Source organism: Terrapene carolina, unplaced genomic scaffold, assembly GCF_002925995.2.
Source record: "Terrapene carolina triunguis isolate 2854851 unplaced genomic scaffold, T_m_triunguis-2.0 Scaffold96, whole genome shotgun sequence".
NCBI lineage: Eukaryota > Metazoa > Chordata > Testudines > Emydidae > Terrapene > Terrapene triunguis.
The window spans coordinates 22,471,423-22,486,492 of NW_020664447.1; the positions used below are offsets into that span (position 1 = coordinate 22,471,423).

Consider the following 15,070-nt stretch of genomic DNA (forward strand, 5'->3'; position numbering starts at 1 on the left):
TTCTAATATTGCTGGTACTAGGTTTGCATTGTACAGCTGTCTAGCACCACACCAAAAGTTTAAATCTGATTTATAAATCAATGAACTACTATTAATCATTTTATATCCTTATGCATGACTGAGTGAAACTTTTGTTTAGTGCTTTGACTAAAATTTCAGTGTAAACATTTACAAAACCCAATTGAATCGATTTCACAAGTGTTTTTCATTATTTTGCCATTGTGTCTGACAATTATGGTGGAATTTCATAAGCATATCAGCAAAGTTTTGCAAAATGTTCATAAAAATAGTACCAAAGTGTGAAAAACATTTTTCATTTATGGCCAATACTCACAACAAAACATTATATAGAAGGAAAAATCCCTCCAGTTTTGCTTTGCTTGAGTGAAAGATTTTACACAGTTATTATGTTATGCACGTATGAGCCCAACCCTAGTGGAAGTGGCAGACTTAGAAAATATTACTTGCAGATGGTTCATTTTTTAACAAAACCCATCAAATATACTGAACTCTGCAATAAGATCTCCATGGAAACATTATAGAACGCCTGAATAATTTTGAGTGAATAGTCTTACATCTTGAATGAATTCATTAATGCCACTCCAGGGTGAGTGCTCAGAATGCCAGACAGGAGGTGGAGACCAGAATCCACAAATATAGCTCCAGTGTGTTTTATATTTAACAAGCGAGGAGATGCCTCAATCTATCTGTGTCTGTTAGTAGACAAGAAAAAACATTCATCTAAGCAAACAGCACAATGTTTCAGAACTATTCACTGTAAACTGGGCTAGATTGACTTAACGGAAACACAGAGGGTGAAATCCCGGCCCCACTGACTCCCATTGACTTCAGTCAGGCTGATTGCATCCAGAGAGAAAGGATTTGTGAAGAGAGAAGGTTCCATTCATTCTATTCTTAAAAACAATAGATCACATTATGTTGTTGAGTACAGTGGTACAACCCCACTGAAGTCAATAGGGTTGCATCAGTGTAAATAAGAGGAAAATTTGGCCCAGTAAATTATTCGTCCAACATATCAACTTCAATGTAGTCTGAAACATGAATTCTGAAAGGAAGATTGAGAAAGGGAGTCAGCCTGGCTTCTGCTGAGATACAGCAAATATTTTGGAAACAGAAGGCGTGTTGAAGGACTCAATCTCTCTTCCAACTACCCAAAATACCTAGTAATGTCAAGATCAGAAGAATCAATACATGACTGATGGCTGGGTCAGCAGTGATCAGACAAAAAGATTCTTTCATCTGAAGAAGAAAGGATTTCTCATACTTATGTTATTTCTCTTGTAGGATCAGAGCCAGCTCCCATTGACTTTTATGAGAGTTGGATCAGGCTCATAGGGTCTGACTCTGTATTCCACTCACTCCAGTATAAATCAAAGTTAGCAGCATCGGAGGCAATAAAGTTATACCACTATATGGGTGAGAGGAGAAGCAGGTCCACAAAGTGTTGTTAGGTATTATTATTAATACTAATATGTAAAAAAACATTGTCCCTTCCAAGGAGCTTTCTTGACTAGATACTCTGGATCCTAGAAAGGATCCTAAAAAGGAGATTAAATAAATCCCTCAAGGCTCCCACTGACTCAAAAAGTGACATGTTTAACTTGCTTTCATCTTGTTGGCACTTAGGGGACTAGCTACTTCTGCTTTTCATATTTCATTCTACTTGAGTTTACATTCTAGAAACAGACCTAAGCAATAACATTCAAATATCAACTTTCCCAAGGAATGTGGGCCTAAGCATTTTGAATTTAGACCCATGTTACACAAGCTACAGAAAAGATTCAGATGTCATGCAAACGTTACCAGTTGTGTTTCTGAATGTAGGTGTCTGCTTTAGATGTTGGATCTGAGCAGTTTTCCCAATGCAAAGTACTTCTGTACCAAGGGCCCATGGTATGGCATTTGCTAAGCTTGTTAGTCTCACAGTTGGAAAGTAGCCAGTTCTTGGCTACAGCTAATGATGCTGGATTCATTCCAGCTGTTGGCACATAAAGCTCTCCTATTAAATGTCACCGCTGTGATTTGTTTAGTTTTAAATTAAGAAACTGCGAGAGTTGTGAAAGCTTGGAACATTTGCCTGACAAAGTTCTGTGTGTCTGTCTTTCTACCCAATCTCTCTGTACAAGAGAGGGACCAATGAGGATATGATCTGATCTAGATCCAGAACCCCCTTAAGCCTCAATTTGAGGGGAGGGAGAGTCAAGGCTGAGACCCAGTCAAAACTCAGGTTTGGGTTTGAGTGTTCTGAAATTGTGAAAGCTGTTTTCTGTGAGATTTCTGCGTAATCCTGACAAATCAGGTGATTTTGTGATCTTTTCTTTCATCTTGAACAGTAAAAAGCTCACAAGATGAGCCATTTTTGCAAGAATTTTTCTAATTTGACCTAAAATGCCAGGACAATTGCTATTCTTAAAAGATATCTACTGTATTGATTTGCATCCAGACAAGTTCCAGCTATCAGGCTCATTATGATTGTCTGTACCTGTATCCAGGGCCGGCGCTTCCATTTAGGCGACCTAGGCGGTCGCCTAGGGTACCAGGATTTGGGGGGGCGGATTTTGCCGCCCTTGGTGGCAATTCGGCGGCGGGTCCTTCACTCGCTCCGGGACCCGCCGCCGAAGTGCCCCGAAGACCAGGAGCGCAGAAAGACCCCCCAGCCGCAGAATTGACGATGACGACCGGGAGCGCGGAAGGACCCCCGCCTAGGGCGCCAAAAACCCTGGAGCCGCTCCTGCCTGTATCCATCTCCTGTATTTATATTTATCACTCAGTCAATTAATAGATAGCCAGATTCTGATCTCACACAGAAGTTAATGGATTTACACTGGTGTAAAACTAGCATAAGCGAGGTCAGAATCAGGCTCCGAATGTTTCATTAGCTTTATCAGCATGACAAGATATACAGAACTTGCCTCCTTTTTTTCCTCATTTTCTTTCTCTCTCAAGCCTTGACGCTAAGCCTCTGAATTTTATCACTATGGATTGCACCGTTGCTTGTCAGGCCAAAGAACCCCAAAGCCCTCCCAGTCTGGGAGAAGGTTCCAGGCTTGTCTTTCTCTTGGACACAATCCTGTAACATTCCTTTCAGATGTTCCTTCTCTGACTCTGGCCTTGTCTATACTAGCAAGCTTCATAATTGGGATTCACCACCGGTGCAGCTCCACGGCACAGGCATTTCTACTCCCATGTTGTTTAACACGCCTCTGAGCAGGGCTAGATGACAGAGAGGTAAAATTGTCTGGGCCCTGCCCACACTTTAGCTCCCGCCAGTGGAGCAGCACTTCTCGTGAATTACGGCTCTGAGGTTCACTAGTGTAGGCAGGGCTTAAAATGACATTTCCCTAAAAAACCCAAACAAACCACATGCTGCATTTATACATCCTCCTTCCAGCAGCAGAACCCTATCTACTTGGCCTATTTTGAGTTCCAATGAAAACATATATTTAAAACCTGAGCATGGACCCTCTCTTGTCCTTCCGCTCCTAGCTGCAAATTCCTACGCCACTTTCCTGTTTTGAGCCATGACTTCACCAATGTATTTAAAACCACACAAAATCCTCTTTTCCCTTCGCCAGCTGCCTGCTGAGCCCCACCCTGGTTCCCCGTTCTGAGCTGTGATTTCACACAATTACAATATATTTTTTAAAATCATCTTTTCCCTTTGCTTGCCCCAGCTGTAAATTCCTGCCTCATTTTCTCCTATAGATGGGACTGGAGCTGGGAACTGTTCTTAGACGCTGGTGTCTCACAGACAGGGTGATACACTGGCTGTAACTGAAGAAAACCCCTCGTCTCGGATCTAGCAGATATATCACAGAAGGATGGCTACAGGGGCTATGTTATGGGGTGGATTGAGACCTTGAATGCTTCCCAATAAGGCAACAAGGGCCAATGGCAACAAGGGATAAATAGCACATTATGTCACTAAAGTTTCAAAGCCAAATACTCAGCTCTGCTAAGCCCCTTCTGCATAACTCCAATGGCACAACGCATTGAAGATGCATCAATTGGGCTGCTGGGGATTCCCCTGGCATGGGGAAATCAGTAAGTGGTATAAAGCTGGCATAGCTAGTGTTACACTTCTTTCCAGCATTACTACCTGCAACCTTATAGCTTAGGCTGTGTAGTGATGTGCTGAAGCAGGAAAGGCAGTGACCAGAGTGCACTGTGCTCCAGCAATTCAGGCTGATGTAAAGGTTTCTAGGGGCCTGTCACCAAACAGTGCAACTTAGAGGAGCCCTGGGACTGCTCTAAGTTGTGTTGATGAGCTGAACTGGTCCCTGGGAACTCTGTGGCAAGGTGGCACAAAGATGTCTATGCCTCCAATCTAAAATGCACCTGAGGATCTGACTCTGGGTGTATTATTGTTGTTATAATTATTAACGGGGCTTCTAAATCCCAGAGGTGAGGGACAGAAAGCTCCTGGAGAAGGGTGGAACAGGTGGATGTCTCTTGGCTGAGGATCTGCAATGGTACTGAAAGGACTCTAATCCCAAGACCCTGAGATTGAAAGGTAGGTCAGGTCATGTTTTAGAGAATCTCCTGGTAAAAACTGACTGGGAATATCCTTCCATTTTCCAGTTTGCTTTCTCATTTTGTTTGGTTTGTGGGCTCCTTTAGGACATTCATCCTATAGTGTCTTTGTTGAGAAGAACTCTATGAAGAAACCTGATTCTATTAGGAACGTAGAGCTTGCTATGCTGGATGGATCAGTGGTCCATCACATCTGTAGCTCTATCTCCATAAGTACCTGATGCTTCAGAGAAAGGTGTAAGACTCCCATAACATAACAGACAACTATTATCATGGGGGTAGGGTGGGGGGATTTCTTCCTAACCTCAAGCAGTTGGCTGTAGCCTGAAGCATGTTCATTCTAGCTAATGTAACTGGAGATGACATTATTAATACAAAGGCCCAATGCCATATAAAATCCTTCTGTTCTAGACAGGCATCACTGCAGTGTAATCCACAGACTCAGTACCCATCCCTCCATTTAGACAAGAATTATAATAAGGAAACCTAAAAGCAGAGATGAATAACTGTTATTGAACTATGTTTGTAGTTTGGAACAACAGCTTGGAAGGTTACATATCTCTAGGGAATGTAGTGGCTTTGGCAGGAGTCTGTCAGTCAAGCCTCTTAGGGACAGGATCCTCAGCTGGTATAAATTGTCATAGCTCCATTGAAGTCAATTGTTTAAGTCAACTGACTTCAGTGTAACTATTGCAAATTACACCAGCCATAGTTTAGATCTTCCCTTTAGGTTCTATTTCTTGTTCTAATGCTGACTTAAGTGGCCCATGTCAAACCACTTCACCTATCTGTGCCTCAGTTGCTCCATCTCTACAATAGGTATATTTTAGTGTGCTTTGAGATCCATGATTGAAAGGTAGCAGAGAAGAGTAAATCATTATTTGTTACTTGCTGTAAGTACATGATGACTTCTTCGGATTGAATCATGGAGTCACTATTACTTACAAGAGCCAGTCAACAGCAACAAGCAGACTGATGTCCTGAGTAGGGAGACCCACCGCGGTGAGGATGAGAAGCATGGTGACCAGTCCTGCACTGGGTATACTGGCAGCTCCAACACTTGCTAAGGTGGCTGTCAGACTGTAAAATAAACACAGTATTGGGTAACAACAAGGAGGGTGTGACTTTCAATGTGTACTCACTTGATCAAAACAAAAGGTTGGTTTTCACCTGGCATGTCCCAGAAAATACAGGGCTGCATAACTACTAGAGATGGGCTCAAGCCACAACTTTGAGGATTCTGTTCCTCCACCAACTCCAATTTAAGAGTGTTCAGATTGGGGGGGGGGGTGTTCAGACTACTATAAAGATAAAGGCAATTTGCAACATTCAGACTGTTAGCCTGGCTTTGATTTTCAACCTCCGTCCCTACATTTCAGAGATGTTTGAATCCAGGGCTTTTGCCCAGATCCACCTCCACATTCCAACTGGAATTTCTGCAGTGTAGAGGCTGCAGGTTGAATTTCCAGTGCAGTTGATTAATGTTAATTTATGGAGCTTGCAGTTCGTTTTGTGAGATAATAGTGTGGGGGAATTGGTTGTTATCAGTAAGGAAATGGTGAAAGACCATGTATCCTACAGTCACATGCTCCAAACTCTGGGAGCTTGTGATAAACCAAGCCCAGATACAAAGCACTCTTGTTCTGGTTTGCAAAACCAACATTCAGCCAATTAGGTTTTGCGAATCCAGAGCCATGCCTGCTTTTGCTCCAATTAGTAGAATGTGAAAGTCGAGTACAGTGAATGTCTATGCTACAAATGCTGGAAGTCTGAAAAACCAGGCTACAGCTTCAGAGACACTAGGCATTCCTTTGTAGAATGGAAAATAAATTAGGCAGCAAGGGAGCCAAGGAACAATAAAAAATATAAAAGAAGTCTCTGTCTTTCTGAAATAGATCATGCAATTTACTACTAAATTTGAGATGCTGTGGGTTCACCAAGTGCTTCCAATAAAGAGGTGGGGGAATAAGTGCCTCCATGGGGTAAATACTTGGCTACAGCCATGGTGCTAATGTGAGGACACAGCATTTTAGCCCTTACCATTTCCAGGATTATCATCTCCAAGGGGTAGGTTGCTTTGCCAGGTTTGGTTGTTGGGTTAAAGCAGAAATGCCCAAAAGGGCAGATCTGAGGCGCAAAAAGGAGAATTACTAAGCCTGCCTGAGCCTGCATTTGGGTCATTTGAACCTAACCCCAGCATTGCTAGTTGGGTTTGGCAGACATAAGAGAACAACCTTCTATCCATTTGCATTGCCATATCAGAACATAGTATGAGTGTCACAACACAAATGTCATCCCATCATATTGCACTGGGGAAAGAGTTGGCAGTTTTCCCATGGCTAATCCACAGGAGCACTGCTCTCTGTCAACCTCATTCAGCTCTCACACCAGCATACATCAAGAATAATTCTGGGAAGTTCAGGGGGTCAACTGCACTAGTGTACAAATGGTGCGAGATCTGAATCAGGCACAGTGAGTCAATTCTTTACAGGAGGAGCAGGAAGAATAATTCAGGTTCAAGTTCACCAAGACTTGTGGTCAACAAGTCCCAGAACTTCCTCTGGTAGCAAATATTTTATTAGCAACTCGTCTTTAAAAAGAATGTTCTTATTTCTAAAAACTAAATTGTATTATTCAAGGTCCAACTTTACAGCATCTGCCTTTGAGAGAAGCAGCCTAACCCCTTTAAAACCATATTTTACTATTGTAAGTAACCTGCAGGAGGCAAAGAACTGTAAAATATGTTGCTAATATAGTTGGCCAAGAAACACAACACTAGAAATTCCAGTGCAGGCACTTCTTTATCCTGAAAAGGGGTTAGCTAAGAGGAAGGTGGGTGGATTAGAGACACAAGGAAAAGGCAAACTTGGCAGCATTCATGTGTGGTTTGAATTATTATGATTCAAAATGTCAGGCTTAGCGCATTTGTCATATTTTCCATTGTAAATGAATTCAGCAGCAACAGTTATAACTTTGCCATTCTCTTTTTTTAGTAACAGGATCGAATATGACTTTAAATTGGATTACAGTAAAACATGCCAAAATTATACTTACCTAACTTAAATGTGTGTATTCCTTTGAGCTTCCAGATATTTCAACACAGTTCTATATGTAATGATTTGACATAATAGGAATATATCTACTGTACTCTGGGTTAATGTGAGCACACTGAGATAGAATTTAAGATCTACAGTCTATTTCGCTGTAGTGATAGCTCAGGGCTGTCAAACTCATTTCATGTGGCAGGACTGATCCAATACCCTGCCACGTGGGTCAGCAAAAGTTATTAAAATAGAAATAGATAAATATAAACCATGTTGGTAGTTACTTACATTCACTCTTAGATTTATCTGAAGTTTCCTTTTCTTTGACTTGCCTTGTTGGGGTACCTATTCTCCAGCTAGCGGGTAAGTTGTCTTCAGTGTCACTTCCCATCACCCAGACATGTTCCAACTTCTCCAAGACTTGTACCTCTCTAGTGCCTCTTGAACATGACCAAGTGGTTGTACACCTGCACATGAGGTTTTGCTGGATTGCTGTGCCAGAGTCTGGACTATGGGGATATGAGCTGTAGAGCACACAAGTGTTTTCCTCTCTAACTCCCCTGGGTGGACCCTGCTAGAACACACTAAATGTTCTTTAGTGAGCATTGATGTAGTTCTGCTTGAAATGGTTGACATCCCTGTGTGATGGGGTGTACTCCCCACACCTGCCCTGAGAGGACTGAATTAGGCCAGGCAGACCCAATTAATCAATTAAGTGGCAGACAGGCGAGATATTTAGGCTAGGAGGAAGCACTAATTGGAATCTAGATCACCTCTGAGGGAACAGATGGGGCTTACATAAAGCCAAGAGACTGGCAATAAAAAGGAGGCTCCAGGGTGAAGAGTGGTAGTCATGCTCCCCGAGGGAAGGAGGATGAGGCATCCCTAAGACCTAGAAGAGAGGGACTTGACTAGTATGAGTGGAAGCAGAGTAGGAAGTAGTCCCAGGGCAAGAGCAGTAAGGTTAGGGAAGCTGCAGACCTTGACTGCTTGGTAAAGGGACCTGGACTGGAACCTAGAGCAGAGGGCAGGCCTGGGTTCCCTTACCAACTAAGCCTGCCAGAGTGTATTGCCAGAGATAATGAACTAGCAGACTGTTTGAGTCACAGCAGGAGTGACAGGGGTAGGGTAGTGGATGTGAGGACTGTTGAATGCCGTTTGTCCAGAGATACCTGGAAAGTATCATACCCCGGAAGGGAAAACCACTTACTGTTCTGTCCAGGGGGCTGAATCACAAAGAGGAAGCAGCAGCTCCTGGAGCAAGAGAAGGGCTGCAGACAGAGTGAGGGACTGCAACTGCTGGAAAGGGGTGTTAGCTGGGCAGAACTAATCCCCAGAACAGCCTGGAGGAGGAGCTGTCAAGTGGTGAGTAGAATACCCTGTGACTCCCAGCCTTGCCTCTAGGAACTCAAGGGCTACATCAGTATTTGTGCCACAGCAACACTCATTGTAAATGTGGGATGGGAAGGCATATATGCCCCTCCTTCCCCTAATCAAAGGGGCTGCCTAGAGCCAAACTGGCCCTAGGACAAGTTTAAAAGTGCATGAGGGCTGCTCTCATGTCTACTGGCAGATAGCAGTTCCCAAGAAATCCCTCTGCTCATCTGGACTATGCCATAATATGTTACACTGCAGCCATATCTCTTCCTCACCATTGCCCCCTCACAGCCTGAAAATGCCTTGCACCAAGGCCATTATTTTTATTATTTATTGGCAAAATAAGAGGGAATAACCCAAGCTAACTATATGGATACTTTTTATGGGAAAGTCTTTTTCTATTAGTACTCGTATGGACTTTCTAAATAATTAATGCCCTGTACCTAGCTTGGAGCATCCCTCCACATTTAACTAAGTTTATTATGTTGGACAGACAAGACCATTGCTTTGCACCTCGTGTTGTCATTTACTCCTGTACAAAGTGAGTTTAAAATGTTACTAACCCAGAAGTCACAAATGATGACAATACACATTGCAAGGCAGTGGAGAATCTCTTTAGGAAGTCTTACGGCCTGTGTTAATACAGGAGGTCAGATTAGAGGATCACAATGGTTCGTTCTGGTCTTAGAACCTATGAATCAGGGCCATATCTATTTAATAGTCTTATCCATTCAATACCACTGTGAGAAGCCAAAGTCCACACATTTCACTGTGTAAGAATACATAGGCATTCAGAAACCATCATTGCGTCTTCATGCTATACAGCGTTCTAAATCAAAGACCCAGTTGTTTGCAGAAATGTACAGAACCCACCTCACAGTGACTATCTGCCCACCATCCAACACAATTCCATTCATCTGTGCTATGAAGATGGCAGCAACTGCTTCATAAAGGGCCGTCCCATCCATGTTTATTGTTGCTCCAACAGGCAGGACAAATCTTGTTACACGCTTATCAATGCCCAAGTTTTCTTCAAGACAACGGAAAGTGACAGGTAATGTACCAGCACTAAAAGAATGAGCAAAGACATGAAGAAAGACAGGGTTACGTGGTACATAATATTCTTGCATGATGGAACAAGATCTGAACTATTGCAATTTTGCTATGACCATTTCCTTTCTCAAGTCCAATACGTGCATTAAAGAAGGTGCAACCAAATAGAAGTTACTGAATTCTATGGGAAAGACGAGCACAGTGCTTAATACATGATTTTTAGTACCTCATTGCTAGAAAGCTGGCAACATTACATATTTTCCCTTCCTCTGCCAAATTTTGTTGTTTTTAATCCTCCTGTGTCCATAAACCTTTTTTCAATCAAGACACACTCCAGTATTAACTGGAGGTGAGATTCTGGGTCACAGAGGGGCTAGTTGGACTCTCTATCCAATTTATGAATTATTTCTTGGATTTTTTTCAAAGCACAGAGCCAAATAGCTTTTTGCGATGGGAATTCAAATCAATATTGAAGGGTCAAATCCTGCATCTCTTCAGTTGTGGAGGTGTTCTTTGCAGAGGAACCAGTGGCCTGTGCACTCCTCATTCACAGAGCTTGGGGGACAGCAAGGCTAGCGCTGAGGAACAGGTGCTTGTGTGGATCTTCCCTGCCACCCCTCTCTAGGGGGCAGAGCAGGCTGTTTCACCCGTTGGGCCTGAGTACCCTCAGCAGAGTTGTTCCATAACAACTCTTTCTGTCCAGTGAGTTGAGATCAGGGCCGCCCGGGGGGGCAAGTGGGGCAATTTGCCCCGGGCCCCACAGGGGCCCCCACGAGAATATAGTATTGCAACTTTTTTTATGGAAGGGCCCCCCAAAATTGCTTTGCCCCGGGCTCCCTGAATCCTCTGGGCAGCCCTGGTTAAGATTCCTTCCTCTGCTGCCCAAGTGTGCATAGCTCAACTGAAGGATCTGCCTCTAAATTAATGAATCCAATTCAATTACATATATTGATGCTTTTCATTTTCAGTGCTTGACTGTGGTCCAACCCTCCACTAAATTAACTTGGTTATATCCTGACCAGAGTCACTTCTGAAAAGTGAACACTGTTCTGGGGAAATTCGTTAATAGCTGAAGCATGTCTGTACCAACTCGTTTGCATACCCCCATGTGAGCTAATGGAAATTTCTCAAAGGTCATCCTGATTACTGTATCAATACTAGTTTTGGTCTGACAAGAATGTTTACTATTGCTTATAGTGAGCAGAACAAAGGGCTGAACTCACTAAAATATACTACAATAAATCCTTACTACATATTGCATATACTACCTTGCAACTTCAGCATTTAACATATTCATTACTTAGTCCCCATAGTGACTCTATGAAGTAGGACAAAATCTTTCAGTATCTCATTTTACCCTTCTGTAAAATGGGGATATCTATAAAGTGACTTCTTCAGTATCACAGATGAAGTAAGTGTCAGAGGCCAATTTGGTGCTCGTATTCCTGGCTCCTGGTCCTGTGCTTATAATGCTAGATTGCCTTTCTTACTCACTGAGGGTTTTTTAAAAAGAGCTACATGAACCTGGTAAATAGTTTCAGCCAACTCTATTCTGGCACCCGTGTGGTTTAGTTTTTACCACAGCCAATCAAATATTCATTCTGTGATGTCACACAAAGTATATATAAAAAAAGCTTAGCACACATGCAGAGTGTTTATTGTTTCAGGATATAGTTCTCTAATACTTTTGCCCTAAAATAAATGTACTGTACTTCGTGAAAGCTGGCTTGTCACTGGTAAACACTGTCATAGCCTCTGGGAGAGAGGAACTGCAGGTGCTGGACTGATATCAGAGCTGCTGGGATAGTCACTGTGAATTGCAGGGGAACAGCAAACCTAAATCCTTGGTCTGGAGAGAGAGGGATGTGGGTATCCACTCACAGAGAGGTTTTACTGGAGGCCTGCAATGTAAAGGGGCATGCTTGAGTAGATGACAGAGGAGGGCAGAGGTGCAGTTAACCCCAGAACTGTGACACATATGGAGCCTTGTGACAATTATGGCTCTGTACATTTCCTTTTAATAACTAATAACACTTATAGTACTTCATCCACAGACCTTAAAGTGTTTAACCAAGGTGGGTAAGTAGCATTATCCCTATTTTACAGGACAGGAAACTAAAGCACAGATGTTTTTGCACAAGTTTACACAGTGAGTCAGTGGCAGCACAGGGAACAGAAGTCAGGTCCCCTGACATTCAGCCTGGGGCCACTATCCAGCCTCTATGGCCACTATCCATACTGCCTCTCTTTATTAAAGCCTACAGAGTGTGAGGTAAAGGTTTTTTTCCCCAAATAGATTAAGGTGAGCAAAAGCTGTTTACTGATTGATATTAATGATAAAATAACTTTCTAGTGAAGGTCAGAACAGCAGCTGCATAATGTCTAAATGGCAGCTAATGAGCTGCTAAAATATAAATAAGGTGGCAGTTCACATGGAGTACCTGGAAGCTGTGCCTAGAGCTGTGATCCATGCCTGGAAAATGCCAGCAAGGAATGTGAAGGGGCTTTTCCTTGTTATCACAAAGTACAGTGAAGGCAAGAAGATCCCACCATGGATGAGAAGGCCCACGATCACCGTTACCATGTACATTCCAAGTTGCCTAGCAACCACTTCTAAGTCCTTAATTGCAATGATTTTCCCACAAATAAGACAGGCAATGCCAAAAGGAGAGTACCTAGGGGAAAAAAACAGAACAAACAGATGGAACTGATCCTTGCAGCATGCAGCCATAAAACCTGTGCACAAAAACATGTGGGACTATGGAGAGAGATCCAGGCTTCTAGACTGAACTCTTTGAGATGTGAAGAGGATACAGAACTACTGAATGATGATGGTTCAGTGGCTGTCCTTCATGCCTCTCTTAATTTGGTATGAGTAAAGCCTATTCAGAGGAACCTGCCATAACACCCCACTAAAAGTAATACAATACTTTAGGGGCCAAATTCTGAGGTTTTTACTCAATTTCTACTCAATTTTTTTACTCACCACCATTGAATTCAATGTATGTTTGTAGAGTAAGGCTTTGGCCCTATAGTAATATCCCATAAGCAGCTAGTAACTGTACTATACATGCAAGTGTTTTGGATCTTTACTGAAGAATACTATATTTTGGTTATAATACTTAACTGTTATGTAGCATTTTTCATCAAGTTCAGGTTTGAATTATTTGTTGCAGATAAATGATCTGATGCATCTAGCCATTTTTCCTGTGAGCCAATTTATTTTATGCTCATTGAATTGTTTCGACAAGCAGTTTTCAATCTATGGATTGTTTAACTATATGCTTTGATTACCTGTGGTGTGTGACTGGTCACCTAAGTTACATGGTATTACTTTTGCTCCTTGATTTTAAATGAGACTAACAGTAACACATTTTGGTACTACATAATTTATAAGAACATAAGACTAGCCATACTGGGTCAGATTAAAGGTCCATATAGCCCAGTATCCTGTCGGCCGCCAGTGGCCAATGCCAGGTGCTTCAGAGGGAATGAACAGAACAGGTAATCATCAAGTAATCCATCCCATTGTCCACTCCCAGCCTCTGTTTGCCAGAAGCTGGGAATGGACAAGGACACCATCCCTGCCCATCCTGGCTAATAGCCATAGATAGGTTTATCTTCCATTAATTTATCTTGTTCTTTTTTTAACCCTATTATAGTTTGGGCCTTTACAACATCCTCTGGCAAAGGGTTCCACCGACTGTGCATGGTGCGCAGGGCCGGCTCCAGGCACCAGCCCACCAAGCTTGTGTTTGGGGCGGCACCTGGAGGGGGGCGGCGCGGCGCTCTGGCCGCCGGGGAGAGCGGGGCCACAGCCGGGCTCGCCGCCCTCTCGCCGCCCTGCCCCCTGCGCTCTGGCCGCCGGGGGGAGAACCGAGCCCCGGCCGGGGCTCGCCGCCCTCCTCCCAGGGCTCCGGCCGCCCTCCCCCCCGGCGCCCTCCCCCCGGCCGCCGGGGGGAGAGCGGAGCCCCCGCCGGGGCTCACCCCCCTCCTCCCAGGGCTCCGGCCCCCCCCCCCCCCCCGGGGGGGGGGGGGGGCGGCCGGAGGCTTTTTTGCCTGGGGCGGCAAAAAAGCCAGAGCCGGCCCTGATGGTGCGTTGTTCATTTATTATACTTCTAATAAATGACAAATAATGTGTATGAGGAATGCCTTCATGTCATGTGAATGTGAGTTCATACAAAGTAACATTTACTCCACCTCAGAGGAGTCAGTACAAAGTTTATATGTCACTTTCATACATTTTTACCCTTATCAGGAAGGTTTAAGTGGGACATAAATGTTGCATAGGTTTGTGCTGGGCTCCTCTGCACAGGGATAATTTAGTCCATATTGAAAAGCCTTTCCAAAACATTCATGTAAACAAATCCCCATTAAATTTCATTTGCCATTTTGTTGCCCAATTACTTAGTTTTGTGAGATCTTTTAGAAGTTCTTCACAGTCTGCTTTGGTCTTAACTATCTTGAGCAGTTTAGTATCATCTGCAAACTTTGCCACCTCACTGTTTACCCCTTTCTCCAGATCACCCAAAAAATGACACCTACCTTCACTAGTCACTTCAAAATTTAGGTGTAATATTTCAAACCATTTCACCAGTTGCTGTGCAGTCTGTTTCCTATAAGATTCACCAAGATAATCCCTGTAGAGGGATATACAGCATCACCACTGTAGTAAGATGAGGCCCTGAAACAAGCCTTGTATCAGAGGCCCGGAATAAGGCCCGAACTAAAGTAATGGTCAAGACTTTGCTAACATAAAGCAAAGTTAAGCTCTGAGCCAGAGGCAGGCTCTGCTCACAGAAGTTGGCAAGAAGGCGGTTGCTAATTGCATGTATACACATATCTAAAAGGTATCAAGTCCTAATAGGATGAACATGTGCCAGAATGGCACTAGAACATTCTGGTACCAGGGCCGGCTCCAGGCACCAGCCGACCAAGCACGTGCTTGGGGTGGCACCTTGGGGCAGGGCGGCACTCTACTTTTTTATTTTTTATTTTTATTTTTATTTTTTTGATTCGGCGGCGCGGTGCTCGGAGTAGGG

General features: G+C 43.4%; 1 protein-coding gene across 3 annotated transcripts in view; it reads right to left on the reverse strand.

Moving 5' to 3' along the window:
* The window catches only part of SLC1A2 (solute carrier family 1 member 2), a 60,919-nt gene that overhangs the window by 13,798 nt on the left and 32,051 nt on the right, over positions 1–15,070 (reverse strand). For all 3 annotated transcript variants that reach the window (XM_026651193.2, XM_026651194.2, XM_024218551.2), the window contains 3 exons: positions 12,470–12,703; positions 9,849–10,043; positions 5,500–5,634 (listed from right to left, as the gene is read on the reverse strand). In XM_026651193.2, coding sequence (XP_026506978.1) covers positions 5,500–5,634; positions 9,849–10,043; positions 12,470–12,703 — 564 coding nt within the window. The remainder of the gene's footprint in view (positions 1–5,499; positions 5,635–9,848; positions 10,044–12,469; positions 12,704–15,070) is intronic.